The following is a 20,231-nucleotide window of genomic DNA, read 5'->3' as shown; positions in this document are numbered from 1 at the left end:
AGCCTCTCCGCCTCGAACAAAATCATCTGGAATATTCTGCCTTGTTGTATTTCACTTCTTCCTTTTTTTGCTTTCACTTCACTTCAGTGTTTTCTTTGTCCACTTCAACTTAGTCCTTTTTATTCACTTCAATTTACTATTTCCTTTCTAATTTACTTGAAAATTCACTTAAACTTGTTTTGAAATTTTGTCAAATTCACTTAATTCTCATCACTTCGATCGTCCATACTCATTCTGACACTTATCCCATTAACACTTCTACACATTTTCTTCCTATGGAATGTCCTGCGACATTTCCTAATTCACAATAGTTTAACCCTATTGATTACCTTTTGCAGAGATGAACAAAGAATAAGAAAGAGCTTTGTCCGGCGAGTCAGGCCAGAATATTTGGAAGTCTCGTTGCTCTCTTCCTTCTTCCTTCTTGAAAACGTCAAAATTTGTTTACATTGAAAAACAATCCAGGCGGCAGCACCATCGCGTTACACGGCAAAACGCAGGTTTCTCCCCGAGTTGCTAAATAAAGTGAATCAGTTCTTATGATTTGTTTATTTTATTGTTATTTTTAATTAATAAAACTATAACAAAAGAATAAAAAGAAAGTTTAAAAAAAATTACATATGTAAATCTTGCCATTACATTCACTTATTTTTGAAAAATATTAATTGTGTTAGAGTTTGCGTTAAAATACAAACTTTAAAAATAAAAAGTTAAGGAATTAATTATCAAGATCTTAACCCCTTAATTAATTCAACTTCCTATTGCAACTCCAAAAAGCTTGTCATCGCTACTTAGTGATGATTTTTTGTCACTTAATGATTTTATCAGCTTTGGTAGTTGGAAATTGGCTGAATCAGACTATGCGGCTATAAGTAATCAAATGTTGTTTTTTTTCTATAAATGAGCAACTGATATCGCAAGGAACTAAAATTAGAAATTCTGATTCAACAACCACCATTCTGTGTAATATTCCTAAAGTGTGTCGTTTGATCTCATCGTTTAAATAATGCATTCCCGACTAACCGACTTTCGGCCCCCGCGTGATCAAGTGCGAAAATGAATCGGATCTGGTAAAGGATAAATAAACATGTTGCCTTTCATTGAATTGTATCACAAATTGAATGTCTCTCCCTGCGTTGATTACTTCCAATCAGAATCTCTCCATTCTTTTATTGTCTTTTCTTGCATTGGAGATCACGATGAGATCACTTTTGCCTATATTGATTGAATTAGCATACGTTGTGTGGATGGGTGTGTGCAAAACAGAAGCTCGTGCGGGTGAGGTAAGGCTCGATCACTGTGAGTATGAGAGAACCGAATGAGTTCTGTGGAAAATTGATAAAATTTTTTTAACGAAACTTCCATCAATTAAAGGCAACTGATAAAACGTTTCAACCGCTAAAACTCTACCACAGATGGAATTCATTTGTGTGTGGGAATTATTTTGCTGTAGTGATCCCCAATTGAACTATAATGGGGAAGATTGTGTATGCCTTGTCAGCACCTTTGGCGTCACAAGGCAGGCACTTGTAAGTGAGTGTCTCACATGCAAACGCGAAGAGTTTCAGAAGCAAACTCGCACCATGGGCAGCCAATTCCTCGCGCTGCTCACAATCAGTATTTTGTGAGACTCTGACTCTGAAGCATCGAATCAGCGAGGAGATCTTCCACCCGCACATCCAACATCCCGCGACTCTGATCATCTCTCCCTCACAGCAGGGAAGTTGTGCCACTGAAGATCCCAACACACATTTTTTTGAAGTGATTGAAGTGAATAGAAAATTTCTTTTAAATTTTGTGATTTTAAGACGAAAAAAAAAGTTTCTATCCTCGCGATCGTCAAATCCTTGAGTGTGGGCTATAGCTGATCATCTGCCTTCCTAGCTAAAGATAAAACGTGAGTGATCTTCCATTAAGCTCCCCATCGGGAGATCCCCTAATTTCTCGACATATATTCTCCCTTCATCAGCATTTTCTACGTCTCCAACTCTCTCAAGCTTTTTTTTTGCTGATCTTCGCGACTTTTTCATCGCGCCATTGCAAATGATTTGAATAAAATTAAAATTTTGCTATTGCTTTCTAGTTATAAACATTTTCCTTTTGGTATTGAGAATTCATTTAGAAAAGATCGTGCACGGTGAATTGTAGGACATGTGAGATGACTCGGATGACAAAAAAACACCTACTTAAACATACGGCCTTTTCTTCGCGGGTGGGTGGGAGTAAGAAGAGTGGCAAAAAAAAGACGGAGAAACAGACAATTCTGGATGGAGATAGCGTACACCACAGAAAGGCATTATGGGCAGCTATTTTGCGGCTTAGTGGAAGTCGTGCAAGAAATCGCGGATATTGTTATCTATTGAAAATGGGGATGATTCTTTTAAAGTGTTTTGTTAGACTTTCTACAAAGTCCAGGATGTGTTGCACCTTATTTGCAATTTTTTATCTTATAAATTGTTTAAGAAATCTACAATTTTTCACTAAAATTAGCTTAATTTTTTAAGATTTAAAAAAAATCTCTGCTGTGTTGTACAAGTGAATTGTTTCGTATAAAACTGACAATAGAAATAATATGATGTTAAGAATTTATAAATAACCTATTTGTTAAATTTCAATTTTTTTTAATATCTGCAAAAGAGATTTTAATATTTACAAATATTAAAGATTTCGTCCTACAAATGAAATATTCGAAAATCAATGTTTTTTTTCAAATTGGAAAAAATTGGATATATTTGCTTAAACCGTATAAAAGAAAATCACAAAAAAAAATTATTTGAATGACAAAATTCATTTCCATTAACAAATAATAAATTCTCTTACTCCGTGACCACACAGAGAATCCCACCATCTGCAAGCAACACAGCCCTATCTTCTTATCCAGCTTATTTGTGCAAATTGTCGAGCCGTTTTTTTCGTTGTCTTTACTGAATAATTCGCCATATAAGCCCCATAAGATCACACTTTTTTTCTTGCTTGAAAGTCATTCCAAAAATACACACGGGATGGTACGAAAAAATTCGAGAGAAATGCAGATGAGAGATAAAAATTTATCTTTCGTGCTAAATAAACATTTTGCACATTTTTGGGAATTCTCAGTCGTGATTAATTGAAGAAGAGATTATTTCGCCTTTATGTGATAGAGCATGAGTTCGGGGAAAAGTTGTGACTTCCACGGAGAATGTTGCGGTGACATGATCAAATTACGCAGGAGGTACATAAAAATTTTCCGCAAATATTTACACGAAAAATTCCTTTTCTTCTGCACACGAAGAAAGGTTTCTTTTAATACATTCGAATGGGGTCATTTGAGGCCATATGGGGAATTTTGTACATTTGCGACCCCTTATCTTTTGTATTTTCCTATTTTTTTTCGCGTATAAACCCATGAAGAATAAACAAATGGGGAGGCAGAATGTTATTTAATAAAATTGTTCCATGCTGTTGCATACAATCTATGCGGTGGGATCTTGGAAATATGTGTAGCCTGGGATTGTTTGTTTACTCTATATGGAAAATTTGCAATAAATTGCTAAATAAAATCGCCTGAGTGCACAAAAACGGGGCAGATGACGGATTTGAGCATCACAACAATAACCAACTGGATTGCTTATATAATTTATGTTCTAAGCTACATAAAAAGATTTTCCTTTTAGCACACATTCCTTAGCTACAAGATGGTTCTTGCATTTATAGCTTTTTTTTCTGCAATACACTGATTGTAGAAATTCAAGAAGAGGGTGCGCGATCGCGATAAGAATGCCACCAGAGCTGATCGAACTCTAAGAATTTTTCTGATCGAGCACTTGATTGCAATCTCAATAATGTGTTCTACTTCCTGCCAGGAGAAATCCATTGTTATGTCTCTCAAAAACGCTCAATCGATAAAATTTTTGCTATTTTTACAGCATATACCCAAATTCCATTGATAATCCCACCTCTGGCTCGCGATCAGCGCGATCTTTCACATTTTGATTTATCAGCAACGGGTGGCTCTGAAAAATCAAATTCTTATCGGTCAACTTAATTGAGATTTTCCGATATGAATGCCAACAGACAATGTTGAATTTCACAATTTTTTTTTTTGCCGATAAACCGTCAACATGACAATCTTATCGGTTTCAGGAAAATTGAGTAAGATTTACATTGGCCTAAATATTGGGTGAACAAATTTGGGGCTCACTATTTACCTACTTGTCACTTGGAGTGCAGACGAGGGGAAAAACATACATACACACACATTTTTCAGCTCAAAGATCACAACGCAAAAAAACGCTCGAGACTTCCCACGAAACAGATCCAATTTACACAATCCACCCTGCTATCCATTCAGAGAGGATCGCTCAAAAAACCATTCAGAGCGCTCCTCAATGGATTAACGCAGACGCGCTGGTTCTTTTTTTTTGCCAATTAGACTTCCAGCCCCTCAAGCATGTCAAAAGTTTCGCGATCGTTTGCAACAAATCATCGAGAATGTCTTCGACAGATCCTCTCTTGGCACGTTTTGCTTTGCCTTAGAGGGGCTGATCAGTAATCAATTAAACTCAGGACCTTACGTATTTTTAAAATAGGTTTTGCTTATTCATGCCCCTTCCTCGGGTCTTCTTTTTTTTTTAATTTAAATTATTAAAGATAGATTACTTAAAGATCGTTGACAAATCTTCTCTAAGTAAATAAAATTCTAAATATTCTATTTTTTTTTTAATTTTTAAATAAATCTAGACTCCCTCTTATTTCTAGAAAGTTTATTTATATAAATCTATAAATATTCAAAAGAAATTTGCAAATTTCCATTACAAACTGAATTAATTTTCCCACCAACACTTCACTAATGTTCTTATTGTTCTTTCCTTGTATGCAATTTACACGCTATTATTTACCTCAAATGCAATAATTAAACACTTAATTAACTACTTTAGAACCAGCTTTTCCTCTTTGAGACAATTCGCAAAAACATACTCTGAGGAATTTCCGACAACAATGCAAATTTTTATTACGTTGTCGTGATTAAATATTTTCGCTGATAAGGCAAATATGTAGCACAGAACTGTTTAGCATTAGGATTTTTCTTGTCATTCATACAGCAAATAATATAAGAGTAAATTGTATATAATCCCAAATTGCTTCAAATTTTATTAAATTGAATATACTGATAAACCCCTTGAATTTTTTTTGTAATATTCAAAAATTGATTTTTAAAGAAGAAAAATCTTCCCATTTCTACACGCTTTTATCGCAAAGAACTTTCCAAATTGCCAAATTTATTACGAATTATCATAAATTGGATTTTTTCCAGCGACACCTCTTTGGGCTCTTCTTTTTTTTTCTCAATACTTCCAAAAGCATAAAATCCAGAAATATGATGCCAGTGATCTTCGGTTGGACTTGAAACTACTTTTTGGCTTCTCCGTCAAGGCCAAAAATTGGAATGTTATCTTTTAGCTCTGGTGGGTTATTATTCTGTCCACGAGAGATTTGAGATGGTTTAGAAGTGAAAAAAAAAATTCTGGCACTCTTGACGCCTTCCTGGCCGCGATGGGAGACAATTTTTCACCCAGACACCAATTAATCGGCAACATTAATCTCCACACTCATCTTCAATTTTAATCCACATGGAGCACTTAAGCAAACAGCAAAAAGTGACTTGTAATTGAATTTCAATGTGAATAGGTTATCGTCTTTTGAGTGCAGTTAATTAATAACATTATTTTCTTTATGGTGAATTATTACTTCACACGCCGCAAGATAAGAACGAAAATGGATTTGAGTTTATTCACATTATGATGAAAAAATTATAATTTAATACAGAATAATGGAATTCTATGAATTTGCTTACTGATGAGGATTTCTTATTTCAAACATTGAAGAATACATTAGAGATGGGACTGCGATTAATCAATCAGCAGGTGGATGACTTTTGATAAATTTATAAAGTCCAAGCAATGCCATTCAGTGGGAGATCTGACAAGGTTCTTATGTAAACAAGAAATTAAATAATTTGCTGGAAACATTTATAAATCATCGAATTAGTTTAAATGTCGATGGGAATATACATATATTAATTTCTTAGTTAACCAATACTTATGATAGAATTTTTAATTTTTTTAATGATTTGTAAATGTTTCTGCATCTTCTGCATGAAAACTACTTAAAAACTTGAAGAACTAGAACATGTCCTTAGAATTTATTTCAAAGCACATGTCTCGCGCTTCATGTTTCTTTTGGTCGTTTGAAGTTTCTTTTGTGATGTTTGACATTATTGATTTGATGTTTGACGTTTTATCAGTATCATTTCTAACGTTTGTCATTTATTTTCTAACGTGTGAATTTTGTTTTCCAGCATTTGGCTTTTATTTTCTATTTTCTAACATCTAACAATATGTATTTTCTAACGTTTGACATTAATATTGTAACAATTAACATTTCTTTTTTTAATTTATGACATTTCTTTACTAACGCTTGACGTTTTTTTTTCTAACGTTTGATATTTTTGGAATATTAGACAATTTTTTCCACATTCTTTTCTACTTTTTGAAATGCTTTCCTACGTCTTACATTTCTCTTTTAATGTTTAATTTAAAACATTTTTCATATAATTTCTAACATTTGACATTTCTAACGTTAGATTAATTGTAACGTTAAAAAGCCCATTTTCAACATTTCTTTCATATATAATTTTTAGCAAAAAAAAGATTCTTAGTGTCTTAAAAACGACAAAAACTCTTCCTAGCTATGCTACTCTCACTCAGAGAAAAATATCCCTTAAATGATTTTTCAGGTCTCTGACTTGCCCAAAGACATCCCAAAAAAAAATCTCAATAACTTCAATAGGCTCTCATGTTTCCATTTATTTTTATTTCACGAAATATGTTTGTTGTGCTTGTCTAATTGTTTGGAATTCAGCATAAGCAATAAATGTAATGTGTGGGGTCATAAAAGTTGTTCATTCCGTATGAATTCAAATGAAGGATTGGTGAGGAGAAAAACGAGACGAGCATTCTCAAAGTTAAGAAAAAAAAAACTTCACTACTGGAGCATTCAAATAAGGAAGAGTTTGATTGGGAGCTGTATCGTAAATTCCTCAATTGACCGCGACATAACGAAAGTGTCAAAAATTCCTCGCAATTTGCCATTCTTTCGCATCATTTGGGAGTGTGAAACAATCAACAGAACATGAGCCAAGGTTGCCGCGCTATTTAATTGTTGTGGAGCAGCTAATAATGCCACTCATGTTGAGAAAATTTGAAATCTCAGAGGCGCGATGTATGTATTTGCATTTTGAGGCTTCTTCCGCGGCATTCCCGCGCAATCATCCATCCCAGAAATCAACGTCAGACAACACTCATGAAGATGATGATGAATCTGTGAGGCGCCCATAATTAGATAATCACTCTTGCTATTTGCCAGTCAGACGCGATCATCTCACTCTCAATCGTGCGAGTGCGCATATTGGTGCCCATTGAGGTCTCAATTGGCGCTTCTTTGGTGCCACAATTTTCCACTGTTGGACGACAATATTGATGTTTGTCACGACAACCGCATCGTATTAATTAAATTTACACACATTTCAGCCCATTTCTGCCCGCGCTAAGTACCACCACAGTACGGAAACAAACCATATCACGCTCATATATATATTTACCTAAAGCACCATCAATCTTCCGTGCAATCATCACCTTTAAACACTTTTGTGCCTCTAAAATATTCAAGTCCGGATTGTAAAAATTTTTAGCACGTCATCTAAAATTAATCTCTCTCTCTGCTTGCTAAAAGTGGAAATTTAAATTTTGCGATCTGAACAATGAGCGGCAAAAGTAGGTTATAGTAGAATATTTTATCCATTATAATTGAAAGTAATATTTCACGCGCTGGTGATAGATCATCCACATAATTCCATTTTCTTATTTACTTTTGTGCATAATAAAACATTTTTTGAATTTTGAATTCGATAAAAGAGACACCTAATATTCAGGTCAAGTGTGTCCAGTGAGTGGCACCCCCTTATTGCATCGCGAAAATCGCACTGCATTACGCCAAAAAAAGATTTATTAACGATGGCCTGGGAGTGTCGAAGAGCGCATACAAATTTTTCAATTAACTGTCGAATATTTTGCAAAAATGTTTGCTAAATTGTGGAACGACTTATCAATTTGGTGTGTTTGATTTAGTCACATCGACGTCTTTTGAAGGTGTTTTGCAAATTGACTTTTGCCAAGCACCCCCACAGGCTATCACGCGTTGAAGAGGAATTTATACGAAAAAGGAATGCAATGGAATTGATTTACATTAATGTGCATAAGAACATGGTTTGCAGAGAGAAAATTTGATTAATTAGAATTATGTAGAATAGACGGGAGATGTCGTTAGTTGGCCAATTAAATTAATGGAAGCATTGAATTTGATCATTGAGATGGTGTAGCTAGGCAGAGTGATTGGGCGCCTAAGCACCATAAAAAGATCAAGCAGTTCTAGTTTTCCTTTGATAGTTTAAAGAAAATATTTTGAAGCAAAAAATTGTTTTAAAATACCTAGAATAAACGTCAAAACGTTAGAGGAAAATTGTCAAACGTTTAACGTATAGAAACGTCAAACGTTAGAATGAAAACGTCTAAAGTTAACAAATAGAAACGTCAAACGTTAGAAGGAAAATTTTAAGCGTTAAAAAAACAAACTTCAGGTATTAAACAGTTAGAGAAAAAACGTAACACGTTAAAAAAGTAATGTCAAATTAAATAAAATAAATGTCAAACATTAATAAAAATCTTAAACGTCAGTTTGGAAACGTCAGCTAGGAAGTTAGGAAAGGATATGTCGAATTAGAATTTTCTTACGCCTTTGTTATGTAAAATATTCCAACTGATTTAATTTTTAAAATAAAATATATAAAATGGACGGACAGCTACTGACCATATATGGGTCTTATAAAATTATACATATTACCAAACTACAGAGAATTCTAACATATTTCCCAATATGTCTCGAAAGGGTTATTGAGCTGTAGAGTCTATATAGATAGTTATTTTGGGTGAAACATTACTTACTAACCTCTATTAATAGATAATCGTTTGTATTTTTCAAATAAATCTACATACAAAGGAAGCTTTTAAAAAATCAATCGCTTCTTTGAAAATTTAAATGATTTTACGTTTTTCTATTTATTTTATAGCTTCGTATTATCAAAAATTTCCATAACTCAGTTAATTCTCAATGAATATTCATAGAAAACACTTCAAAACTGCGAAATATTTCAAATAAAAGGTGCAAAAAATTTTATTAAATGAAATATCTCACAGTTTTGGAGATATTGACGAACTCATTGTTCTTTTGAGAAAACAAGATCGCTCCAAATCAGTTGAATACTTTTATTTTTTTTTTAATAATTTTTAAAAGCTAAAAAAATAACACAAACATGCAACAATCGGCTTCTTCACAAAATCATCATCTCAAAATTAATTTCTTTCACAAAGATGTTCCAGAAAACTTCCCCTTTGGGAACACAAAATGTAAATGGAAGCCTCATTAGGCAATTAATAATACAAAATTACACCCAAATGATGCACAAGCGATCCTCGTACAAGTTTGAAAATTCCCACCCTCGGGCCGTGGGGAAAGAGTGATCATCATAGATCACGATGTGATACATTCTCTGTGATTCACAGTGCGGAGCGAAGTTATTGATATTTATGTGTGCCGAAGCTATTCTCGTGACTCCTCTTGATGTTGATTATGACATGGATGAAAAATTGTTGAATGCATTTAACAAACATTAGTTGAGATAGATCAGAAGCTGCAGCAGTAATTCCGAAAGCAATAATAATAAATCAGAAGGGGGGAGCACTACACAATGTTGCCCCCCTTTATTTACAATTGGCGCTTCCTTTGGTGATGCTGATAAGAAACTTCGATCTTCAACTTATCAAGCCGCGATTGCTAGTGGCAAATCAGTGTGACAACATTTTCTGGAACGTGCGTGTTGGGTCATCCAATCAAATATTCATTTTCAACCATCATCGATAGAAAATAATTCATGCGTCGGATTTCTATCCTTATTTATTTTCCATTTGAGTGTCGAGTCAAATTTACGGCTTGAACAATTTGTAAATTTGTAATCATGATCAATGTGACGCGATCAAGTCCAAGGTGTAGCGTATTAATGCTTTTTTTTTACATATGCGTCCATTTAATTGACTTCTGTTTGTGAGACACACTTTATGTAAAAATTCCAAAAGTGTGAGCATAGTCAGCTGCTCATACGGCAAAAGAGATTCTTTTGAGAGCCATTTAAAAAAATCACAGTGATTGACATTAGTCGACATGTCTTGAGATTTGTTAATAGACGCTTCATAAATATTCCCTCCACCCATTCCCACCTTTTTCTTCACTAAATAACTCACCGTCAGAATCGACAATGAGACAAGTCTCGGAGATTGCATCCGGAATTTAGCAAAAAGTAACCAATTATAGGTACAAAAAGGGGAATTTAACTAACACAAAATTCTTCACGCGAAATGTCTTTTCACGGTCTCCGAATATCAGTTGAATATATTAAAAATAAATCATTGCAAATTGTTCAAAGAATTGCTATATTGAGTATTAATTGCCAATAAAATGAGGCGGAGTTGCGGAAAGTAATTTCACACAAGATTTACCGCCGAATTGTTCTGAATGACTCATGAAAAGAATATTTTTGCATTCTTCTAAAGGCTTTCAAGAACAAATTAATATTTCAAAAAGTATTACGTGGAAGGTGAAAGAAAGGTTGTTTATTAAGCACTTTTTAAATGATTTAATGTTTAAGAAGATTTTTCTTACGTTAAACATTTTTATTCGTTTTTTCAGGGCATGAATTCTCTAAGAATGAAAAACTCCCGTGATAAACTCCTGAATGCTTTATCGCTTTAAAAGAAACGTGAAAACCGGGAAAATCTTATCAAAGATGCATTATTCTTCTTAGAGGATCATGCTCACGTGAAGTTTTCCTCACTTCTTTACTGCATAAAGCCTTCGGGAGTTTATCACCAGAGATTTTCACTCTTAGAGAATACAGCCCATGATGAAGGGCGAAAAAATACTCGAAATGTCCTTTGCGTTGCTATGTTTAAATTTTTCCGGATTTACATACCTAGATTGTAGATTTTTTTTAAGTTTTCCGAATATCTGACTTAAAAATTATCTAGAAAAGTCAATTCTCAACAAAAATTCTTGAAATTTAGCACAAAATATTTTAAAACCCTTCCTGTATCGTATTATACCTGAAACTATTACTGCCGTTAGTAGGATAAAATGAAAGAAATCAGACATTCCTATAAGAGATAAAAAAAGAATTCTTCTGTTTGAATAGAAAACCATAAATTCCTTTTAAATGAATTGATTGCGAATTCTTTAGCTATTTATTCTGACAAGAAATGATAAACTAAGGCTTGAAGTAGGTTTTAAAAATCAATTTATCTCATCTTATTAACTTTATGTCCTCCAAACGCTAAATGTCGTGTTTAGTTGGATTAATTTGTAGAGATTTATTTAAATGATTAAGAATGCAGAACTTGAATCATTTTGTAAATATAGGTAATAATTTTTCCAATCGATACTCAAGTCTGCTATAAATTCAATTAAAGTCTCTTCGATGAGAGCCTTGAAGATCAATTCTGACTAATTTTCCAATATACTCGCGCGCGGGACTTTCTTGTCGCAAATTGTATTGTAATGGCAAAAATAAATCAATCTGCAGCTGAATTGATTGGAGACACGCGATGTTGTGACATTGTGGGAGATTATCTGACAAGAAGAATAAATACATATTCTAATGCGGTTTAAGGATTGAAATGTTACAGAAGAGAACAAAATTCCAGTTGATCGCGCGATTGATCTCATGGCGCGAAGCCTGGGATGAGATAACGCATGTTTAGCATCATGTGGCGCGAATGGGATGAAAATAAATTATGCAAATTTTGATGGAGTTTTCATCTAATCACACCGTAAAATGATCACATGAGACAAATTCCACACTGTATTAGTTTGAATGAGTTATCGTGGAATTATGCTTTAATGACACCACAATCTTTTAGCATCAGAATCACTCGTAAATTTTTTGCAATCACACTGTTAGTTTGCTTTTCGGGAATGACGCGATGACGCCATCGTTAGCTGTGATTCTTTCGAAGAAAAGAATAGCACAGCTTCTGTGTACCACCTAAAATGCAATGTTGTCCGATCGGGCTCAAACTTGGTATGAGCACGAATTACGGTCCCCACATTCCAAAAAACGTATGCTCCAAAAAACTTTTCCGTCCGTCCGGCCGGCCGGCCGGCCGGCTGGCCGTCCGTCCGTCCGGCCGTCGTATAAGGCTTAATAACAAGAGAACGGTAATAGATAGAGACTTGCGGTCAACGGCAAAGTTCATATATCGGGTGGAAGACATCCGATTATGAGGTCAAATCCAACCCCCCACCCTTCCGTCCGCCATTTTGGAACACTCCTAAATTTTGTTTTCACTATATCTCAGCGCCTGTAATAGCTAAAAATCTGAAATTTTGATATGTTGTAGGGGCCATCAAGACCTTTCCAACGATACCTCATTTTCGAAAATCGGTCAAGCCGTTTAGTCAATATGGCCACCACAATTTTTCATCGAAAATCGGCCATAACTCGAGAACGGCTTGACCGATTTTGATCATCCCGGGCTCAAATGAAAGATCTCAACAAACCCTACAACTCTCTAGAACATCCAAAGTTTCAAAAGTGACCGCTAGAGGGCCAAAAATCAAAAACAAAATTTTCGATTAGTTTTCGATGAATATCTCGAAAACTGTACGATAGATTTGGATGAAATTTCAGTATGTTATAGTTGACTATATTATCTATCTCCATGCCAAAAATGAAGAAAATCTATGTCGCCGTTCTCGAGATATAGCCTTCCAAAGTTGGCATGTCATATCTCGGGTTCTACAAGTCCGATTTTAATCAACTCAAGTGCAAATGAAAGGTTTCGTGAAGCCCTACAAATATCTAGAACATTTCAATTTTGAGAAATGACCACAAGAGGCGCTAAAGTCAATATTTTGCATATCCAAAATTTTTAAGTCTAAATATCTCAAAAACTGTACTATGCATTTCATTAAAACTTCAGTATGTTATAGCTGAGGTCAATACCTTTCCAACAACAGGTTATTTAAGAAAATCTATGGAGCCGTTCAGGAGATATAATGGTTTTAATTTTTTATTTAATTAATACGCAAATTCTTAGGCGCCCCGCGAAGCGGGGCGCCTTATATATAAGGTATATGAATATAAATGCAGAGTAAAATATAACGGTAAAATATAAATATATATAGTTGCATGTTTAATTAGTACGCTAACTATTTGGCGCCCCGCGAAGCGGGGCGCCTTATATATAAGGTATATAAATATAAATGTAAATGCAAAGTAAAATATAACGGTAAAATATAAATATATATAGCTACATGGTACAGATTAAGGGGAAAAGGGAATGTACATGGTAAGTTTCACTTACAGGCTGTGATTCTTCCTTCAGAGGTCAAGTTAAATATATGTAAATGCAAAGTCTAATAGATAGCTGCAGAGTATGGATTAATCAGAAAAGGGAATGTACTGGTAAGTTTCACTTACGGGCTGTGATTCTTCCTTCAGAGGTCAGTCTAAGTGTGATATTTGATATAAGTTTGGTGGTGCAAACTCTGGGGAAGGATGACTCGCGCCACGAATCACAGCCAATGCGCGAGTTAGCCTTCCCCCAGAGTTTGCACCACCAAACTTATATCAAATATCACACTTAGACTGACCTCTGAAGGAAGAATCACAGCCCGTAAGTGAAACTTACCAGTACATTCCCTTTTCTGATTAATCCATACTCAGCAGCTATCTATTAGACTTTGCATTTACATATATTTAACTTGACCTCTGAAGGAAGAATCACAGCCTGTAAGTGAAACTTACCATGTACATTCCCTTTTCCCCTTAATCTGTACCATGTAGCTATATATATTTATATTTTACCGTTATATTTTACTTTGCATTTACATTTATATTTATATACCTTATTTTTAATTCATTACACCAATTTCAGCGGGGTGGGAAATTAGCAAAAATTTTCCTGTCGTAAATTCACTTTCAATGCCACAACGCGTGGATCGTGTGAATGAAATGCGGAAGTGGGATTATGGTTTGGATTCCACGCGGGTACACGGGCTAAATGAATGAGCATGAATGCAATTAGTGAAGACCAATTTTATGGGCTGATGCAGGAAAATGGGAACAATTACACAATTGTCTATCGACCGATAAGATGATGAAGAGGAATCATCCCCAAGGTCTCCGTGGGTTGCATCATAAAGTGCGTGATTGTCAATAGAAAACCATAATATTTCCTCTTCCCCTCCCCCACCATCATCATACATACTTCAGGACATACAACATCTTGCCTTCGGGCGGCTCAAGTGCAAGCAGATGTGGGTAATCTCCTTTTATGGGTTGTCATAAAAAAAACGTATGTTGGACCCCTTTTGCAAATGGGATGTATTTATTGGTATTTGTATCATGGTAACAGAGCCGCGTGCGAAAAGATTCGCTTCGCAACTGCATCAAATCGCCGTGTGGGCGTATAACTTCGCAAAATATTGCTCTATAACAAATATTTCACAGCCACACTCCCTCATTGTCTCTTACCTCGTGGAAAGCTTGTCTTGCTCCTGGCAACTCCACGAAATAGGGGAGTAGCTAGCATATCAATTTTCATCTTGAGATTTCTGTGAGCTGTAAGATCCTAACGGATCGTACGGATCGCATAAATTGGCCTCGAGGATCACTTCATGTCGCCCTGCCAATAGTCTTTCACCGTCGTTGATTTATAAAATGTCGGTTTACAGCATCATACAGTGCAATAAATACTATCTTTCACTTTGAACTTGTCACGGAGAGCTTCCATTAAAGGCTAGCAATTAATCTGACATGACTTGGTCTATATTATGTAGTCTTTTGATTCTTTTTAAGATTAGAATCATTTCTATCTTTTTTGTCTCATAAGGGCACTTGTGAGATTTTTTATTACAAAAAAATCTTTTATACGTGGTTCTCTCTTTGATAAAGACACATACAAGAAAAGGAATTTATTCATTTTTGTATGTGAAAATCCCTCATAAGAGCAAAAAATTCGATTTGTAATTTTTTTTGGAGAGAGAGAGGGTCATCATAAATTAGTCAGTCATAACACACTTATACGTTTTGTACAAAAATACAAAAATGACGTCACTATGCCATTTTTTTTAATTTATGGTTATAAAAAAATAAATAAATTGTCAGAATTCACCAAAAAAAAAACATCAGAGAGTATTATATTAGTATAGATTCTAATACAAATCTTTTTTTTTTCTTTCCTTACAATTCCTCTATTATAAGATTTTTGTTATTCTAAGAAAAATCTTATATGATTTTGACATTTTATTTCTTTCTTTTAACAGGTCTCTGGAAGAAATTACTTTTTCAAGGCTCTTTAAAGTTCTTTCTGACTGTTTTCTGGAATAACTTATTCTTTGTTTTTTATTTCTTTTATAGAATAATAGAAAGATTTTTTTTAATAAAAAAATCTTTAAAATTTTTACTCCGTCTGTCAAAATCTTACAACAAATTTTTAGTTTGTTAGAAAAAAAAAGATTTTTATCAGAATCTGCCCCATGTTTAAAGCATTTCAAAAGACAAAAAAACAATATTGACGTCACTGTTTAAATTTTTGGGAAAATTTTTATAGTTTTTTTAGCTAATTCTAGCAAAAAATAATAAAGTTCGTTAGGCTATCTCTTAGACTACCTATTCTTGGTCCTCTATAAGATTATGTGTAAACGATGTATAGGTACTAATTATTTCCTCGAATTGGAAGTTTTCTCATACAGAAATGAATACACTCCTTTCACTACAATGTATAATAAAATTCTTTATAAGTGAGGCGCATGTTTGTTTTTTATTGTCAAAAGATTTAAAAAAAAAACTTATATTCATCCCCCAAGTTTAAGTAATTTGTTTTTAGTAACTAATTCTATTTTTTTTTGATATTTTAAAAATTCTTCACACAAAAACTTCTTACTACTCACGACGAGTTATCGGGAAATAAAAGAGAAGATTTTATACTATAAGTAAAATCAAATTGAATTCTTCTTATTGCCTTAACATCCTCAATACCTTTCCCCTTTGCTTTGAAGATTACAAAATTTCTCTATAGATTTCTTCTTCATTTTCTCAATTTACTCCCCTTAGGCAAATCATTATGAAGATCATCTCTTGCCTCTCTTGCAATCCAGGAAGCAATTCATCACCGAAGAATCCCAACGAATTTGCGAATTATAGGGCTCTCCCCGTTGCCATGGGCCAAACGGTGCGGGGCTATTTTACAAAACAATTATGTATTAGATTTATCTGGAGCTTCGCATTCCACCGAGTTTTCTTTTGCTCTTCTGTTTATACAAAACCCGATACTTGCTTTTCTTCTCGCGCCATTTATTTACACATAAATAGAGTATGGATGGGTTTGAGATAGAAAAAAAATCAGAGCAAATTAAATAATGAGAAAAAAATGGCAATTTTTCCCCCGATGAGCCAATGGTCAGAGCGATGTACGCGTAAACAAATAGTAAATTTGCAGCACACTTGAGTGTCTTTGCCGCTAAAAATATCAGGGTTGAGAGGATTTTTGTTAAGTGTTTTTGCTTTTTTTTTTCATCCGCATACCACGCGGATGCTTTAGCAGTGAACCTCATTCACTTGGCAAAAGTTCTTACAATGAGGCGAACTTGTGGCTTCTCAATTGTCTAAACAACGCACCTTGATCGTGAATTTCTGCGAGAAGGTGCGCACAATGACGCAATCGAGGGATTTTCGCGATGGCTAGTCAGAGCCCAATTAATTAAGTCCAATTAGCATGCGAACCATGGGATACGCGTCCATCGGAGTCAATGTCAACAGTGCAGCATCGCGCGCAAGAAACGTGAGAATTGCCACAGCGTTTTTTTTTTATTTAATTGCGCCTCCGCGGAAGAGGCGAGGGAAAACACTGGACGACTTGTAAAATGCTCCGCAAATATTTAATTTGAATTTTCGTCTCATTTGGGCGCCGGCAAAAATGTGGGTCAATTGCACACAGACAATGACCTCTGGCATCGACAAATATTTTTTTATTAGGCGCTTTCTTGACAAATTCATTTTGATTCGAGTGCAGATCACACTCAATTTGGACCATTTATGAGTTCTGCTTTTGTCTTTCCACACGCTCACACCAGGAATCCCCGCGGCCATGGCACTGAGCATACGATGGAGTGTGGCGGGTGTTGTATGCCTTCTGGCCATTCTTCAGCCTCTTCTTGCACAATACGATGACTTCCCTGGGCCATACTGTGCCGATTCCAGATATGGCGGATGCTGCAACAGTCGACAAGATACATGCGCCGTCCCCATATCCAGTAAGTTTTATTTTAACGTATTTTATTTTTTAAATTTTAAATTCCTTAAGAGGGGTCTCTTGGGCAAATTGTTGGAATTTACACATTTTTGATGTTGTCATTTAACTTAAACTTGGTTTTTCGACGACGGTTACATTTGTACTCTAATTACTGAAGAGTAAGAAAATCACTTTTCGCCATCTTAGGTGCGACGCCATCTTGAGATTTTCCGACTTTTTCACAGAACTGCCCTAAAACACAAAAGTAGGTTTTTCTCAGGATCTACTGGATGGATTTTAATGGGGTAAAAAGCAAATGAAAGATGAAATACAAATTCAGATTTTGATGTACCAGAATTTTGAATTTCCATTCTGGGGCTGAGAAAAGTGGAAAAATGTGACATGTTCAAATGTTTTTGACGTTTTTCCACTTTTCTCAGCCCCAGAATGGAAATTCAAAATTCTGTTACATCAAAATCTGCATTGGTATTTCCTCTTTCATTTGCTTTTTACCCCATCAAAATCCATCCAGTAGATCCTGAGAAAAACCTACTTTTGTGTTTTGAGGAAAATCACAAGATAGCGGAAAGTGATTTTCTTACTCTTCAATAATAAGTCTGCAACCAACATTTGAAAACCAAGTTTAAGAAAAACCTTAAGAAAAATAAAAACATTTAATTTCACCAGTTCTTAAAAGAAGACCCCCTTAAATTCCTTAAAAATTTTCTTTCAAAGCTTTATCACTAGATTGATTTTTTTTTCTTCCAAAGCAACCCTCTGCTATTGCGATGAATTCTGCAACCGAACGACAAACAGCGATTGCTGCCCAGACTACCAGGAAATATGTCTGGGCATACCCCCTCCTGCCCCAATCCTTGGATGCCACCACAATGGCATCTACTTCACACAATTCGACGCCCCTATCAAGGACAACTGCAACCTTTGCCGGTGCCAACCCAACGGCCAGACGCTCTGCGACAGAGATGTCTGCCTTGTTGATGAACATCTCCTGCACACCATCAATTCAGGCTACAACGGCTGGCGTGCAACCAACTACACCGAATTCTGGGGACGCAAATTATCTGATGGCTTGGATCTTCGTCTTGGAACCTTCGAACCAACCTACCCCGTTAAGGCCATGACACGTCTTACAAATCGTCGTGGTGAATTGGCACGATCTTTCGATGCTCGCGATCAATGGCCGGGATTTGTGACGCATGTTGTGGATCAAGGGTGGTGTGGCTCATCGTGGGCTGTCTCAACTACCTCCGTTGCATCTGATCGCTTTGCCATCCTCTCCAAGGGTAAGGAAGTTGTCCAGCTGGCACCACAGCAGTTGCTTTCGTGCGTTCGCAAGCAACGTGGCTGCAACGGAGGACACTTGGATGTTGCATGGAACTACCTGCGAAGGATTGGTGTTGCCAATGACGAATGCTACCCATATGAGGCTTCAAGGAGTAAATGTCGCGTCCACCGGGGTGCTGATTTGGTGTCTCTGAAGTGTCAGCTGCCTAGTAAGGTTCCACGGCAGCACTTCTACCAAATGGGTCCTGCGTACTCGCTGAACAACGAAACAGACATCATGGCTGAGATTCAGCGATCGGGACCCGTTCAGGCCACCATGCGTGTCTACAGAGACTTCTTCAGCTACTCAGGAGGAATCTACAGACACACTCAAACTGATAACTCCGACAAGGGTGGCTTCCACTCTGTACGAATTGTCGGTTGGGGAGAAGAGCAGGAAGGTTATTCAGTAACAAAGTACTGGGTACGTTGCAAATTAAATCATCCAAATCGGCTTTTTTTTAACGATTTTCTTTTAATTTAAAATAGATTGCTGCCAACTCTTGGGGCACCTGGTGGGGCGAAGATGGCTACTTCCGCATCCTCCGTGGCACCAATGAGTGTGAAATTGAAAACTACGTCCTGGCCTCATGGGCAGATGTGTTCACGAAGCAAAAGTCCCTCTCGCAGACTTTTGCTCGCCGTCGCTATTAAAGTGTTCTCATCATCGAAATAAAACACCCATCTCCGACGTCCTGGAGATGTGCAGCGCTTTATACGCACCCCAAAATGCAATCTTTTCATTTTCTTTTTTTTTTTTCACGAAGCAATCAACCAAGCGAATTTAAATCATTTTAAAAATTTACCCGAATAGGGATCGTTATTAGAGAGAGAGCAACAAGAGAAAATCTTCATTATCACTATAAGATTTATTTAAAAAATATACGTGCAGCGAAATGTTCAATTTTTTATTATTTTACAAAAATTTGGGATTTGCGTCCTATTCGCTTACGTATGCATCTGTGTTATTTATAGATTTTTTTTCGTGTAATTTAAAAAAGCAGAAAAGAGCGAAATCTTGTGTACCATATTTTTGTAATTTTTATTATTATTAAATGGCGTTGTGCTCCTTTCTGAGTTGATGATTTAAATTGAAGAAAAATTACGCAAAAGTTTGATTAAATTCTTTTAATTTTTGTTTGAGAGAATGTTTCAAGGATGAAAGTATTAAAAACTTATTCCATATTAATTCAGGATTAATGATGTGGGCGTATTTTTTTTTAATTAAATTGTAAACTCAGAATCAAGTATAGCCAAAACAGTGTATTATAACACTCATGTATCTTTTAGATTTTAATAAAAATTTGTTCTTTTAATCATTCTGTGTGGATTATTTTCCGAGGTAGAAATATGTGATTTTTTACACTTAAATACGTTCTAGACTAGATCCATAATCAAGAAGTATTTTTTACACGACACGTAAGAAATTCAATGCAGCGAAACAAGTTT

General features: G+C 35.5%; 3 protein-coding genes across 3 annotated transcripts in view; all 3 read left to right on the top strand.

Moving 5' to 3' along the window:
* Nucleotides 1-20,231, top strand: part of LOC129792365 (transient receptor potential cation channel subfamily A member 1) — a 1,125,827-nt gene that overhangs the window by 896,043 nt on the left and 209,553 nt on the right. The gene's annotated exons all lie outside the window — the stretch shown is intronic.
* Nucleotides 1-20,231, top strand: part of LOC129792430 (PIH1 domain-containing protein 2) — a 927,269-nt gene that overhangs the window by 697,485 nt on the left and 209,553 nt on the right. The window lies entirely within an intron of this gene.
* LOC129792420 (tubulointerstitial nephritis antigen-like) lies at nt 1,372-20,098 on the top strand. The gene is made up of 4 exons (XM_055831478.1): nt 1,372-1,897; nt 17,281-17,460; nt 18,209-19,206; nt 19,272-20,098. The coding sequence occupies exons 2-4, from the start codon at nt 17,295-17,297 to the stop codon at nt 19,434-19,436; spliced, it is 1,329 nt and encodes a 442-aa protein (XP_055687453.1). The 5' UTR covers nt 1,372-1,897; nt 17,281-17,294; the 3' UTR covers nt 19,437-20,098.

This window comes from Lutzomyia longipalpis, chromosome 3 (genome assembly GCF_024334085.1).
Source record: "Lutzomyia longipalpis isolate SR_M1_2022 chromosome 3, ASM2433408v1".
NCBI classification, from domain to species: Eukaryota; Metazoa; Arthropoda; class Insecta; order Diptera; family Psychodidae; genus Lutzomyia; species Lutzomyia longipalpis.
Note: the sequence above shows the minus strand (reverse complement) of the source record. Positions and strands in the feature narration are given on the sequence as shown.

Bases quoted from the DNA above. Each gene is read 5' to 3' on its own strand.
- LOC129792420 (XM_055831478.1), top strand. From the start codon at position 17,295: ATGGCACTGAGCATACGATGGAGTGTGGCGGGTGTTGTATGCCTTCTG. The intron at 17,461-18,208 runs GTAAGTTTTATT...TTTCTTCCAAAG, and splicing joins ATGCGCCGTCCCCATATCCA to CAACCCTCTGCTATTGCGAT. The intron at 19,207-19,271 runs GTACGTTGCAAA...AATTTAAAATAG, and splicing joins ATTCAGTAACAAAGTACTGG to ATTGCTGCCAACTCTTGGGG.